This window comes from Chenopodium album, chromosome 14 (genome assembly GCF_948465745.1).
Source record: "Chenopodium album chromosome 14, dcCheAlbu1.1, whole genome shotgun sequence".
Classification (NCBI taxonomy): domain Eukaryota; kingdom Viridiplantae; phylum Streptophyta; class Magnoliopsida; order Caryophyllales; family Amaranthaceae; genus Chenopodium; species Chenopodium album.
In genome coordinates, this window is record NC_137847.1 from 4,758,695 (window position 1) to 4,774,766 (window position 16,072).

The following is a 16,072-nucleotide window of genomic DNA, read 5'->3' on the forward strand; positions in this document are numbered from 1 at the left end:
ATTGACATGACCAACCCAACTAGATTTAATCCCAAAAAAAAAAAAAAAAAAAAACCCCTAAGATTTTGACTTGCTTGTATGGACATAATAATTTAACATGATTTAACTTTGAGATATACCCAACTGGACCTTATCAGACTTGATCCGAGTATCTAAATTAACATCTCTATTACGTGATAACGCCCAATCCCTTGCACTACTTGAGCACTGAAGAAGTTTCTAAGGTTTCCTTATAAATAAGGCTTCAATGCAATCAAGTACACACCATCAAATTAAACAAGCTAAGCAGAACCAAAGTTAGATGATGAGATTGAGTGAGATAGAAGATAACATGAAAATGCATGTAGCTATGTATCCTTGGTTTGCTTATGGCCATATGACACCTTTTCTCCACTTAGCAAATAATCTTGCTAAAAAAGGCAACAAAGTGTCGTTCTTCCTTCCTACCAAGGCAATACTCAAACTAGCCTCTCACAATTACTACCCAGACCTTATCACCTTCATCCCCATTACTATTCCACCCGTCGACGGGCTTCCTGCCGGTGCCGAAATCACCGCTGACTTGCCTTACACATCCCAGGCACCTCTCCTGACTGCCATGGACTTCACCCAATCTGTTATCGAGTCCTATCTCATGCCTCAACCTGGGACGACGACCACTACCATCCCCATAAATGTAGTCTTTTTCGACTATGCATACTGGTTGCCCGGTCTTGCTCGTAAACACGGGATAAAGTCCATATACTATGTTACTGGTTACGCTTCCCATTTTGCTTACAACGATCCACGGGCCCGAGGGTCTCCCCCGGGCGAGGCCACTCCGCTGACCGAAGCTGAGCTGAGTCATGCTCCAACAGGCTTCCCATCATCGTCTCCCGGCTTCAGGCTTCATGCCCATGAGGCCCGGGGGATGGAGATGTTAGGTTATCTTAGCAGAAGTTACTTTTACCAGAGGTTGTCGAATTGTGTCGATCAAAGTGATGCACTTTGCTTTAACAGTTTTAAGGAGATGGAAAGGGAATTTGGGGATTATATTAGTACACTGTACAAAAAACCGGTGTTGTGGGCTGGAGTGGTTGCAAAACCATATGATGGATTGTTAGAACCAAATTTGGAGGGTTGGCTAAAGGGTTTTGACCCTAGAAGTGTAGTATATTGCGCGCTTGGCAGTGAAAGTGTGTTGGAGAAGGACCAATTTCAGGAACTTGCCCTCGGTCTTGAACTCACAGGTAAGACCATTAGCTACCATGTACCTTCCTTTAACAAAAAATACCTCTTTCACTTTTATTCTTTTATCGACTACAATAATGAACAAATGGTATGTATGTTTTCTCAAGGGAAATTCACTCGCTCTATAGGAAGATTTAATTGCCAAGTATTAACTAATCATCTAAAATTACCTTAGTAACAAGTACAATGAATTCCTTTGTTAAAAATAATTATATCATTTTTATTTTAGCTAATTTTTGTTACTAATTTTTATTTTTTATTTTATTTTTTATTTTTTAGTACAATTTTGCAATGACTACAATAATTTTGTAGCCATTTTAACTTTATAATCATGACCTTTCATTTTTAATACTAAATCTACACCATTCACTAAGTTGACCAAAAAAATTAAGTTGACCATTAGATATTTTAAATATTGTACCTTAAGCAGATCCTCTTTGGCTCTTTGATTCCCTCTATTTTCATGAATCTCGATATCCTCTCATTTCTAATTCAAGGCTTTAAGCTATTTACATGGCTAATTAGCCGTCATTCTCATTTTTTTTTATTTGTCGGTGTAATCGGCATTCTTAATTAATAAGTGACAAAAGTTCTTTAACTAACATGATATCTTAATTTGCAAATTTGCAATAGGCATTCTTCATCACTGAATATGTATTATCTCAAGCTTTTTGCAATGGTGAAAGTAAAATCCATATTCAGATTTTCTTTAACCCAGAAATGACATAGATGCTATACTATAGAAAAAATTTAAAATCTTGATTTTATTATTATTATTTTTTTTTCATGTTATATGATCTTGATTTACTTTAGCCCACATCTTGGTTAATTAGTAAAATAAAGCAACTTGATCATGAAAATGATATGAATATTTGACGTTACAGACTTCTACCATTTTGCAGTTTTTGCCATTTCTATGAAGAAAGCAGTCAGGGAGTTTTTTTTAGGTTTTTTTTTTTTTTGAAGGTCAAAGTATAAGAAAATGGATGAACAAGATTAATCCAAATAAATGAAGGGTTGAGATTTACCCTTATTATAATGGCTACATTTTTATTGTGGCTATTGAATAACCTTCCTTATTTTTTTTTATTTTTTTTAAGTGCTAAGGGCCTGTTCTGATTTAGTGAAATGGACTGAACTAAACTGAATTGAATATTTGATGAAAGAAGGAAATTAGTAATTGAACTAAATTGAAAATAAGCTGAAGAGAAGGCCCTAATTGTACATGACTTTAGGCAAATTAATTGGGACTTAAATATAAAATAAGTTATCGGTGTAATTGAAATATTAATTTTTTTTTTTAAATTCGTGAAGTAAATAAACTAAAGAATGTGAGTGAAAAAAAATATTAAAACTAGAAGAAAGAGAAATAATATTTAAATAAGGTTGTTGTCAAAAAAAAAAGTATAACACTTAAAAAAATAAAGGTCGTAAAAGAAAATTGCGTAACACTTGAACAATATGGAGAGTATATGTACAAATTCCCAAGCATATTAAGATCGAATTTTCTAGTTAATACTTTTACTTAATAATCAGGTTTGCCTTTTCTGGCCGTCCTTAAACTTCCTAAAGGGTGTGAGAACATGGAATCGGCATTACCTGAGGGATTCATCGAAAGAACAAAGAAAAGAGGAAGCATACGTAGTGATTGGGTGCAACAACAATTGATCTTGAAGCATCCTTCAGTAGGATGCTTCGTAACTCACTGCGGAGCTGGATCCCTATCAGAGGCGCTAGTAACTCACTGCGGAGCTGGATCCCTATCAGAGGTGATCAATTTATCAATGCAAGGTTGATGGGTGCACATTTAAAAGTTGGCGTCGAAATCGTGAAAAGAGAGGAAGATGGCTTCTTTACCAAAGAGGATGTTTGTAAGGCAATCATGGAAGTGATGGAGCTCGAAGGTGAAGGAGTAGGGAAAGTGGTAAGGGCGAACCATGAAAAATGGAAAGATTTCTTGTTAAAGGATGAACTTGAGGACTCATATATCAATCATTTGGTGGGTAGTTTACAAGATCTAATGGGATGATTGAAAAGCTATTTTATGGTGTGCTTGTTTAATTTGAAATAATACTTGAATAAGAGGATATGTGAAGTTGTGAGTTATACTTTGGATACAATGTTTTTGTTTAGCTTTGAATCTCGTTTCTAATCTATATTATATATGTCACTCCCTCCGTTGTTTTAAGTGTAACACTTTGGTGAATTTTCACTTTAATATATTACGATATAACTAAGGTAACATAGTTGGAGTATTTAAAAAATATTCTTTTATTCACGCGATGTGTGTATGATATTTAGAATACATATAAAATTATAAACAACATTAATCTGGTACACAATAAGTTATTGATTAGTACCCCTTCTAAGCTTTTATCACGAATAATTAATTGAAAGACAATTTTCAAATGGATACAATAAAATTGTTAATGTAATTGAGTAAATCTCAACCCTCTAATTAACAAAATTCATCACATCCATCCATTTAGTTGACTTTAAAATACAACTATTAAAAAAAATAATAAAAATAAAAATTAAATAAAATAACAAAATTCCATCTTTTTTAATATTGGAAAATTTGGTTGAAGAATTAAACTTATGCTCCCTCCATTTTTAAATACTTGCTCCACTTTCTATTTGCGGCCGTTTTTAAATACTTGCTCCATTTCCTTATTTGGAAAGCTTTTACAATATTTAATTAATTTCTCTCACCTAATGGACCCAACATATATTCTCTCTCTTCCAATTATCTCCACTACCTTTTGTTTTTTACATTTTTTTATTCTTCCACCAACCCCACTACCTCCATATTTTATTATTTTCTCCAATTTCTCCTAAAACTCTGCGCATGGAGAAATGGAGCAAGTATTTAAAAACGGAGGGAGTACAGAGTGAAAATAGGATAGTACTCCAGGGTGCACCATGCGCATGGTGCACCCAAAAGGCAGAAAGAACTTACTGTTGTTTGACAAAGCGCATACTTATGTTTGACAAAGAACATAAATATATACATATATATATATATATATATATATATATATATATATATATATATATATATATATATATATATATATATATATATATATGTTTGATATGTTCCTTACATTATAACTTATTTTCTTTTAACATATGTTATTTTGAATTTTGAAATTTAATTTGAAAATGAAATATTGAATTATTTTTAGTTAAAAATAATTTTAGACAAAGAAAACTAAAATTATTATGGAAAGTTGAATTTTTGGAGAAAAGAAAATTATTTTTGGGGAAATATTATCTTTGGTAAAGATTTTTCCGTTAATGTGTAATTTTTCATGAAATTTTAATAAAGTTGTTATCATGTTCTTTATGTAATGTTTTCTCGTTCTTTTGTAATGCATGTTCTTTTTCAAAAACCTTAATGTTTTTTTTCAAACAACTGAATGTTCTTTCCACCTTTTTTTTATTTAACCGGGTGCACCATGCACATGGTGCACCCTAGTGCACAGATCATGCATTAGTACAAAATAATGATCTATCTTAATTGATGTTTTCATGGATTTATTACCTTTAACGTCAAATGATTGGTTTCTTGAAAATTAGAGACAAATCTTACAATTTTTATATCTTTATCTTCATCTTTTTTTTTTCCTCCCTTTTTCTAACAGAGTATTTTCTATTATGGAGGTTGATTCTATTTTTTTTTATATAAATTTGATGCAAAGTTATTGTTAATAAACCAAAAGCAAATGTTGGTTTTTAATGGAGATTGGAGAATCGTCAATGGCAAGGGGCAAAGTTTCAATTTTTTGGTTTTAGAAACTGAAAAACAATTTGTTTTAATCATAATAAAGAAGACTGTTTTTTTTTTTTTTTTTCATTTCTTGGTCAAAATTGAAGTCAATTGGATGAATGGGCAAGATTGATCATTAAAAATATGATTAAAACTAATTACAATATTAAAAAAGAATGTTAAAGGAATGTTCTAAATCATAACATTTTTACTTTTATATAATTTACATCAGTTTTACATTGAAAACGAAAGCTATAAATCACTTTGTATGAATTTTACTTACTACGTCTGTCGTTTTATAACAATTGCAACACTTTTTTTTCATCCCTTTCATAATAGCAACACTTTCTTATTTATTCGAGCCTCACTAAAATAATTCATCCACTTTCTTCGAAAATAAAAATAAAAATTCACCCACTATCAATTTTTTTTTTTTTAAAAAAAATTAATTTTTAAATTCCTAACATACCCCACTAACAATATTTTAACAAATTTAAATCAATTGCATAAAACTCGGTATTGATCAAATTGTTGCTATAAAAAAATATATAAATAAAAAGAGAGAGAGAGATAAGAGTATACATAAAAATCCCAAAAATAATTTGGGAGAAAGAGCATATGATAAAAAGCTATTTAATGGACTTATCTTGCTTGTATAGATTATGTCTAAAACTGTAACAAAAGATGAGAAAGTACTATTTCTGATATCTTGTTTATTGTACAGTAGTTCTTTAAAAAAGAAAAAAGAAAAAACTGAAAATTGAAAAGTCGTAACAATAACGATGAATCTCAACTTAAAGCAAATAGCCAATTATAGGCTTATAAAATAAATTTGACATCATGATGAAATAGGTGAAGCGAATTGAAGAAAGTCAGGATCAGATTGCAAAACAGAACCTTGTTGCTCATCTAGTATTAGCCATGCTTCAATTCCATGATCTAATGTCTCTATTAAAGGAATGAGATTCTTAAATGAGGAGCTCAGTCTACCTCCGGTAAACCCGACCCAAACCGGCAACCCGAACCCAAAATCTGGTTTCATATCAAGTTTACTCCAACTAGTGAACTTATATGTTGTTATGCTATCATTTTCATCCTTTAATTTCTTCTTGTAATTACCCATAACTTGAGCCCCTCCCTCTCCTTGAAACTTGCTTAAAAACTCCGCGTCCTTGAACGGTGCTAGCCCGTTTCGGATCCGAGCTACCAAGTCTGAGAGCTCTACATTTCTTTGGCTAGTTTCATTTTCGCATTCATAGTGTGCAATAGCATCAATTATCAAATTTCCAAAGCATGCTGATGATAGCGGGGGATTGGTCCGCGGGCGCATGTTTACTGCATGGCTGATATTTGAGGAACCTGTTTGGAGTATAACAATAACGCAATCACATTAGTTTAGTGTAAAATTAAGACCAATAATAAGTGTCTTTAAATTTATTAAGGACTCGTAAGAAAAATAAGTAAGGATGTGTTCTCTTTATATTACCTTAAAAAAAATACTTTTTAAATAAGTTTAACCAAGTTAATAAGTTTCAATACCTTTAACTACTTCTATCTAATCAATTCTAATATATATATATATATATATATATATATACACACACGTTATGAAATACTTATTTTAATAATAAAACATTAAAAATTATGCATCATTTACTAACAAAGTAACAATCACAGTTAAGGTGAACAAAGTAACAATCATAGTTAAGGTGAAGAGAACATACCCTAATTTATGAGGAAGTATTTTAATAGAGACGTTAAATCATGGAATCGAAGCATGGCTAATACTTATTAAATAATAGATACTTACAGATAGATGGAACTGAGTTACACAAGCGAGCATTAGCGGTAGTAGCCACCGCCGCCATGGCATGCTTCCAAATGAATCCAGACACAACCTCAACGCGGGTAGGATTAGGTACATGTTCACTTATAGCCAGAGCTTGTAAAGCATTAATGGCTTGAGGAGTAAACAAAAATGATCGGACAATGCAGCCACCACAACCCGTCTTAAGGGCGTCATCTGGAGGCTTAAGCGTTCTAGGCTTCGTTCCTGAGGGTAGGATCAAGTCACACGGAGGAAAAAGAGAGATGGCGGTAGCAAATTCAGGAGGTGTGACATTCTCTTTTAGCCCTGCCGCAATAGCAGCCCTATTTTTGAGGAAATTTCCCCATGAAACCGCGTCACAGACCTTGTGAAGCCATTGGCTACCAATAGCAAACCCACCACAATTGAAAATACTCACTTGTATTGCTAGTGGCACAAGTTCTGTGACCGTCTTCGTTTCATGGCTATTTTTATTATTGCCAATTATTTGATCATCATATATAGTTTCAGATAGGAAGCGACCAACCAAATCAACGCGGTTGGAGGCCTCTAGGAAGGTACTGAGGGAGCAATTGAGAACTCGAGTTTCGACAAAGGATATTCCCTTGTCGTTGCAATCGATTGATGATTCGTCCATGGTAAGCCTACCAGCAAGAGGGTAGAATAAAGAGAGAGTTTTAGAGAGTGAATCTTTTAAATATGCTGTCATTTTTTGATCATTTTTTGTACCATTTTCGAGCGGAGGAGATGGGTTATAGAAGAGGACATGGGGTACATAAGTGAATTGGTAGAATTGATCAAGAAGAGAAAGCTTGAATGTTTTGAGATGTGGAGGTGTAGGAGTTGATGGTTTGATGATTTCAGTTGAGATTGTTTCCATTTCTAACTCCATTTCTATCTATTATTGCGATGACCAATTCTTGCCTCAGGCCCTAACCTTATAAGCTTAAAGAAAATTACTTCCTCCGATATTTTTGTATGCATCACTTAGATAGTTATGAAGCACGGAGTTTTAGGAAAGTAATATATTATTTGTGAATGGATGAATAGCTTATTATAGTAAAACTAATATGGAAACCATGAAAAAGAAAGTATGTGAGATAGAGTAGATTTATTTACTATTCAAGTAGGGACCATGAGAGAGAAAAATGATAAAATAATTTGAGTTAGGTTTAAAGTAAAAGAGTGAAATGATAAAATATAGTATAAAGTTACCAAATAAAAAAATGATGCATCAAAAAAAAAAATATCAGGGAAATGATGCATAATTATTGTGCATTGTTGATTCTCAGAAAACTTATTAAAATGTACATATATTCCGTTTAGCCCATGAGCAAATCCACATGTAAGTGAAAGTGTTTTCCTACATTAAAATAGTGTAAAAATGTTGAAAAGTGTTTTCCTACATTAAAATAGTGTAAAAATGTTGAAAAGTGCATCCCACATTGAAAAAAAAAATGTGTCCACTAATGAGCTACATACTCCCCTCATTGTCATATGGTTTTGAAGTGGAACCTTATTTGTCGTATAAAATGGACACTCGTGACGGGTGCGTCACAGACTCGTTAAACATCCTATCAGAGTATATATAGGTTGGATTGCATTGTGATCTGAGCAATATTATGGACAATTCATGAGCAAACCTGCATGTGAGTGATAGTGTTGTCCTACATTAAAAGTGTTGGATAGTTTATTACACATTGAAACAACAAAAAAGTTGTGTCCACTTAATAAGGCCAAGGGGCTACTCTCCTCATTTTCATATGTTTTTGAGGTGGAACCTCTTAAATTGTATAAAATGGACGCTCGTGGCGGTTGTAGCCCAAACCCGTTTAACACATTCCTACCTTCTTAAATTACATAACCCTTGTTTTGGGTACCTTAATTTATATATTATGCACCCGATCAACTCATTATGCACCTGCACGCTTAAAAGCTAAGTGTATTATTATACCCCAGCCCATGAGTATAATTTTGCGAGATTTTTAAGAAATTCTGCTTACCATACAATATTCATGCTTGAGGTGGTATAAAACCTCACAGCCTCGTTAGAGGCACTTTGGAGTAGGGATTTCTTTACCCTGTCCCCCACTTTTAAAATACCTAGTCTACTATCTCAGGTTGGGGGGACTATTGAGAAACTTCTGCCCGATAGAGCCTTTTTTTATACCCAAATAATAATAATAATAATTTTTTAAAAAAAATTCATGCTTTATACTTTATACTCTAACCAACAAATAAAACAATAAGGACACAACGAATCAATCCACAAAAAAGCGTATAACTCTAATCATGCTTTATACTCTGACCCCTAATTGACAATGCTTTGTTTTTTGAGAAATAGTATACAAAGAATCGCTTTAGTTAAGCAACTTCAATTAATCTTGATTTATGCGCTTTAAGTCGTGACAATACAAAGCAAGCAAGATTTAGATGCATAAAGCAAATAAGGCATATGGTTCCAGTCAAAAAAAAAAAAATGGCATATGGTAAGTAATTAATGTTATAACTGAAAGATTTTTTTTATTCAAATTATAAGCACTTAATACACCCAAATACATAAAGCAAATTCGTTGGGACCCTTAATTTTGAAATAAGGTCAAGAAGTAAGGGAAGCAAATACAAGGAAATCCGCACTAGTTTGTAAGACGGACATCTCTTGCTCGTCTAATATCAACCAAACTTCAATCCCACCAGAAGCAGGAATCTCTATCATGATAACGAGATTTTTAAACAATGAGCTTAATTTACCACCAGTAAATCCAATCCAAACAGGCATCCCAATGAATCCAAAGTTTGGTAACACATCGAGTTTACTCCAGCTAGTGAACTTGTATGTGTTTATATTTTTATCTTTGCTAATATCTGCTATCTTCTGCTTGTACTGGCGCATGGCTTCGGCCCCTTTCTCGCCTTTAAACTTGCTTAAGAACTCAGCATCCTTTGCTTCTGATAAGCCCTTTCGAGTTTCAGCAACCAGATCCTTCAGATCCACACCTGATATAGGCTCATTCTCCACTTTGTAGGATGCATATGCATGAATTATCAAATTTCCAATTGCCGTTGAAGGTATTGGTGGATTGGTTCGGGGACGTATGTTCACTGAATGAATCAACACCGAAGGACCTGTTTGCAATCAACAAAAATTACCCTAGTCTTAGTGGATTGATTTATAGGATAACGTATTTTTAAAATTTTTTTTTAAAAAAAAAAAAAAAAAAAAATCGTTTATTTTTAACAAGTACCATATTTTCTGTATAAAGTAAGCTATAGGAACTCCCACTTTATCTTCATGATAAACAAAAATCGTTTATGTAGTGGTATTTTTGAAAATAAATTAACAAAATAACTCAGTCAACCTAACTGGTGTTTTTGTAAATTAATCAACATTTATGAGACTCGTGTTTGATACTCTTTATTTACACTTCTTTTTTGTTTATTATCATATAATTAAGACAAAAATGACCCACTTTTTCGCTAGTGTGGTCCACCAATGCATCTTCCCACAAATCTTTTGACATTAAAAATAAACTTTTTTTGGCTCCAATGAGTTACTACAGGTCACGACTTAATAATTCAATAATCCTTTCAAAAAAAAAAAAAACAGTGTACTCACTGATCACATTAACGTTGGATTTGCAGGCGGCGGCGGCAACCGCGCAGCAGCAGCCATGGCATGCTTCCAAATAAAGGCCGAAAGCGCTTCGATTCGAGTTGGATTATTTACAAGCTCACTCTTTGCCAGAGCCTGCAACTTAGCAATGGCTTCGGGAGTAAAAACAAAAGCTTTCACAACACAAGTTTGATCATCCTCATCCTCGTGATTACCTCCATCTAATAATGCTCGAGTCGTTAAGATCTTCGAGCTCCTCTTAGAAGCCCAGCTACACGGAGGAAAGAGAGAGATTGCGGTGGCAAAATCCGGCTTAACAATCTTTTGATCTACCTCCTGATTAGCAACAGCAGCCCAGGTATTGAGGAAAATCCCCCAAGAAGCCCCATCAAAGATTTTGTGAAGATATTGCGATCCGACGGCCAAACCGCCGCATCCAAAAACAGTTACTTGAAGAGCTAGTGGTACTGCCTCCGAGGCTGATACAATTCTAGTATTAATGCCGGGGATAAATTGAGGAAGTTCATCAACACGATTAGGAGATTTAAGAAATTCTCCTAGAGTAATGTTGGTTCGAGCTTGAATAAAGGCGATCCCTTCATCACTGCAATCGATGGCGGACTCATCTGCAGTGAGTCTGCCAGCAAGAGGATAAAATACAGAGAGTGTCTTGGAGAGGGACTCTTTAAGACGAGTGATAATCATAATGATTTCGTCATTCTCAACTAATAATTTATCGTTGTTTGTTTGATTTTCCTCGTTTTTAGAGGGATTATTATTAATGTAAAAGAGAACTTGCGGCACATAGGTTAAACCAAAGAATTGGTCAAGAAGGCAAAGGTGGTAAGGATTAAGATGTGAGGGTGTAGGAATTGATGGCTTCATCATTTCTGCTGATAATGTTTTCACTTGTACATTTAGTGTTTTCTTACCATTTAAGGAAACTGATGGCTTCATCATTTGTTTTCTTCCCTTAATTTTTATACGGTAGGATAACTATAATAATTTTGTGCTTCACTTTGATAGCTTATTCAGTATATATTAGTGTTTCTGTCTGATCCTGACTTCCCCAAGAATTCGGACCTGAGATCCTGACACTTCTATCGGCAAGCTGAGAACCTACACAATGAGAAGAAGTTAGCTAACCCCGGGGTGATCCGGGAATAACCACTCCGATGATAAAGTCAGAAAGCGTTTTAGAAGAGAAGATAAGTAAGAGAGAAGATAGAGAGAGAAAGAGTAAGAGAGTGTAATTAATGTCCTCATTAATGAGGTCTTACCTACTATTTATAATAGTTTACCTTGACAGGTGGCTCTCATCCATGCAGAGCCTTTTGTGCCAAGTGTCGAGCTTCTGTTGCCACGTGTTGAATTCCGGCAGGCCGACATGTCTTCTTTCTGTAACATATCAGCATCTTCTTGTAATTATTGAAACCTGGTCATGTGCTTTCACAAGATATCGGTCATGCCCAGATATCATCCCATACAATTATCCCCCCAAGTGAGGACGTATGATGATTCATCATCGTGCTCAGGTAACATGAGTAACAAGCTGAACCTAACGAAACAAACTTTGGGTTCCACATCTCATTCTTCAGACTTTTCCTTATGTTGGAAATTTTATTGTAGCGACGTTTCTTGTGCTCTGTAAAGCACTGCTTATTAACAAAGTTTTATTACTGACCTTGCCGCTGTCACAATTCATTTTACTTGCTTGGCTTGCATCCAGACAAATTAGCTTCTATATATTTATATATTTTTAAGCCCTATATTCTTTTGCTGAGAAGTTTTATATTTGTTTGCTACTTTTAGTACTTTTTATTATTATTATTTATGTAAGAGGACAATTTTTGTGCCGTAACACCGTGTTCTTCATTACTTTTATTAACTCTTCTCCTCCCCAAGGGACCTTGTATGCCGATAGCTTACAAGGTCAACTCATTATAAAATACATGGGAGCGAAAAAACTCCGTTTTCCTCCCCAAGTGACCTTGTATGCCGATAGCGTACAAGGTCAACTCATTATAAAATACATGGGAGCGAAAAAACTCCGTTTTCCTCCCCAAGTGACCTTGTATGCCGATAGCTTACAAGGTCAACTCATTATAAAATACCTAGGAGCGAAAAAACTCCGTTTTCCTCCCCAAGTGACCTTGTATGCCGATAACTTACAAGGTCAACTCATTATAAAATACCTGGGAGCGAAAAAACTCCGTTTTCCTCCCCAAGTGACCTTGTATGCCGATAGCGTACAAGGTCAACTTATTTCAATGTGTACGTTATGGTAGTGTAACTGTTCCCTCCCCCCCCCCCTTTTTTTTTTTTGAGCGGGAAAATTTTACACGTGTCACAAATCCTGCCGCTGCTTTTTGAAAAAATTTACTAATTAACAACCGTCGAATCTCTGAACCGTCTTTCACTTCAACTGGCCATTCAGTTTCCCCTTTTTAGATCAAAATTACGCCATTTTCTCATTACTTCGCATTCCTTCTTAGTTTTCTCTCAAAAAGCTTAAGTTGCTGACCAAAGCTGTTTCCTTTCTTATCTTCTTTGCCTTCGGTTTGCGCATTCCAGTTCTTCGGGCGTACTTTCTCTTTCTTCGTCGTTTCTTATCAGTTAAAGGCACTAAATCAGCGATTTTCATCGAAGGTATTGTCGTACCCTAACCCCTGATTTTACATGCTATTTTTATTTTCTTATATTCAATTAAATGTCTGAAGATAGTGTCGAAGAGAATTTTCCTAACCTTAGTACTGCTAGGCGTCGTTTAATTAGACAATCTTTAGGCAAAGAAACTGGTAGTAATCAGGGTAATTCGTCTTCCCTTTCTGATAATATTGATTATCCATTTGAGACGTTATCTTCTGAAGAAGAAAAACGCGCTTTTATGATACATAGGACCATTGCTCACCGTGAAAGTGCTTTCCACCCTACTAATCCTGATATCCCTGCCGATGCCGAAATTCTTAACGTTGAGCCTGTTAGTGTTCGTTATCACTTACACAGCTTTGCTGGGAAACGCTATTTTAATCAATACGGCACTAACGTTGGCAATATAGGTATAAACACCATGCCAAGGGTAAAGAGAACCAGTTATCAGCCTCGTGCTGCTGCCCGTGAAGCTGCTGAGGCCGCCAAAGCAGCTAAGGCAGCTGAGGCCGCTAAGGCAGCAGAATCCAGCAAAAGACCTGGGCAAGGTCAGGTTGTAAGTTCTTCTGAAGAAGAACCAGTGGCTGATATCCCTGCGAACCCTCAGGAGGGTCCGTCATCCCCACTTCATGATTCAGCCGTCAACTCAGTTTTAGGAGATGACGAGACTCAAGAAGACAGTATCAACAATGAGAGTAGGGATGACATTGTCGACTTGACGGCAGAGGTTATCCAGGAAGAGAATCTGGACGAGGGCTATAACTCCGAGACTGACGGAGCTGAATTCCGACAACCTATTACCCTTGCCAGAGATGGAAAAGTGGCCAAGGCGAAAATAAGTGATGATTTTAGGAAAACGGCAATTGAAAAAGATTACTGCCGTCGTGCTAAGAGATTCTTTAACTTACCTGACGGGTATGAGCTGTTAGTTCCCCCTTCTGGAGCCTCAGTATTAGATTGCCCAGCAGGTTCCGTGGCCGTTTATATGAAGCATTTAGACTTCGGCCTTCGCTTTCCCCTACACCCCTTTGTGGCAAAAATCCTAAAAGCCTGGAATGTCTGTTTAGTTCAGGTTACTCCCCCTACCATACGGGCCGTTATTGCCACCATCTGGGTCATGCTATATCGAAACTATCCCCTAACCCTTAACGTTTTTAGACGACTGATTACTTTGAAGAGAGATGGTCAGTCAGATGGGTGGTGGTCCTTGTATACCCAACCTCGCAAATATACCGTCCACCCCAAATTGACAAGCTGTAAGGGCTAGCAAGTGAGGTTCTTTTTCATGTCGGTTCCTGAGGAATTTCCTCTAAGAAGAACCTTTTACCAGCCTCATCCTCGTTTTGATTCAATCCCCGAGAGGGATCTTGGTAAGCACGAAGAGAGAGCCGTCAATCATTTTGACGTCTCAGAATTTGATGAAGGTGACGGCAAGGTTCGTATAGTTCCTAATGTGTGGGTGCCGAATGTAAGTTACATTCTGGGCAACGCGCCGTTATCTCGTGTCGGTCTCTGTTGGACTGACAGTTATGGTACTGTTTATTTTATTGAATTTCTCTTCCTTCTTTTTCTTTCTCTTTTTTTTATATGTACCTAATTGATTGTACTTACATTCCTTATTCTCAGGTATTGACAAGTTGGACAATAAGCAACTCGGCTTATCTTCCGACGGGAAAAGAGTTGTCAGACGTTGCCCTAAAGCTTCAAGCCCCTACGACACTCTTGCTACCGTTTGCGGCCGTGCTCCAACTGTCAGTGCCAAGAGAAGAGCTGAGATCATGGCTGATGACAATGCCAAAAAGAGAAAGACGACATCCCTGGCCAATCGGCGAGGTGGAATTGTGACCTCCAGCCCTAGACAACCTGAAGGGCGTGGTGGGAAGAAGAAGGACTAAGCGGAGTCTGAGAAGACTCCACCCATCAACAAAGCTAAGAGCCCTGAGGCTATTGTGAAGAAGGTTATTCAGGGTGTTGAGATCGAAGATCTCACTTCTGTCGAATCCCCTCGTCAACCTCAGGCGACCACCACAATTGCTCCTACTACGGTTGGGTCAGATTCCAGCATACCGGCTTTAACATACCGGTCCAACCAGTGGATAGAAAGAGTTTCCGGCCGGTTTCCAGATGAAGTCCTGAAAGGCTTTGCTGTTCCTGCCGGCCATTCTGGGGACCGTTGGAAGCTCGACATGGATGTTGGCCGGAATGAATCAATGATTACCGACGATCCAACGCAGGGTGGGACCCTTGGTTACCGGCTTCTTAGTAACCTTACTCTTCCGATGCACAACATGATGAAGGTATGTTTACTTTACTTCTTTGCCTCAACCTATTTCTTATATTACGTTATGGCTTACGCACTCTTATCGCTTGTTTCATGGTTTTTGTTAATTCTTATTCGGAAGTACTTTCCTGTTCACAGGCTGTTATGTCTGGTACGGAGCTGGTGGAGATGTACCGCTATTATCAAGAGAAGCACCATCAAGCCTCCTCCAGTCAAAGTGCCATGCAAGAAATCATTAACAACGCTGAAAAGGCCCTGGATGATCTGAGGAAGATAAAAGAAAAAGACGACAAAGAGATGTCGGAGTTGAAGGTTAAGGCTGGAAAGGTTGCTGGCTTGGAGTTGGAATTGCAGAGTCTGAAGACTCAGATTGCTGAAAAAGATAAAGCCATTGAGCGTCTTTCTTCAGTTGAGAAAGATCTCGGCGATTCCAGGGCTAAAGTAAAAAACCTCGAAGAGAAGGTTATGCGAATGGAAGCCGATAAGCCTGGGATTCGCCAGAGAGCCGTGGGCCGTTACTTGACTTCAGATGAGTTCTGCTCCAAGCTCCAGGACCGTTTCGATGGAGGTTGGACTGCTGATCAGAGATGTGTTGCCCACGCCGCCGGTTGGAAAAAAGATGATTGGGTCAAGGTTGAGAAGGCTTTCGACGAGGAAGCCTACAAGATCCCTTCCGGCTTCGAGGTGCAGCAGTTCTCT

The 16,072-nt window shown here is 36.6% G+C and overlaps 3 protein-coding genes and 1 pseudogene across 3 annotated transcripts; 1 reads left to right on the forward strand and 3 right to left on the reverse strand.

The window, feature by feature from the left end:
• Positions 1-304: 304 nt before the first annotated feature.
• On the forward strand, positions 305-3,259 carry LOC145577640 (cyanidin 3-O-galactoside 2''-O-xylosyltransferase FGGT1-like; annotated as a pseudogene).
• Positions 3,260-5,840: 2,581 nt separating this feature from the next.
• On the reverse strand, positions 5,841-7,722 carry LOC145577641 (akuammiline synthase 2-like). The gene is made up of 2 exons (XM_081635120.1): positions 6,813-7,722; positions 5,841-6,361 (listed from the first exon to the last, which is right to left on the reverse strand). The coding sequence occupies exons 1-2, from the start codon at positions 7,720-7,722 to the stop codon at positions 5,841-5,843; spliced, it is 1,431 nt and encodes a 476-aa protein (XP_081491246.1).
• Positions 7,723-9,429: 1,707 nt separating this feature from the next.
• LOC145577642 (akuammiline synthase 2-like) lies at positions 9,430-10,351 on the reverse strand. Its single transcript, XM_081635121.1, has 2 exons — positions 10,297-10,351; positions 9,430-9,956 (listed from the first exon to the last, which is right to left on the reverse strand). Exons 1-2 carry the CDS (start codon positions 10,349-10,351, stop codon positions 9,430-9,432), a joined length of 582 nt encoding a protein of 193 aa, XP_081491247.1.
• Positions 10,352-10,449: 98 nt separating this feature from the next.
• LOC145577643 (akuammiline synthase 2-like) lies at positions 10,450-11,400 on the reverse strand. The gene has a single exon (XM_081635122.1). The coding sequence runs from the start codon at positions 11,398-11,400 to the stop codon at positions 10,450-10,452; it is 951 nt and encodes a 316-aa protein (XP_081491248.1).
• Positions 11,401-16,072: the final 4,672 nt, after the last annotated feature.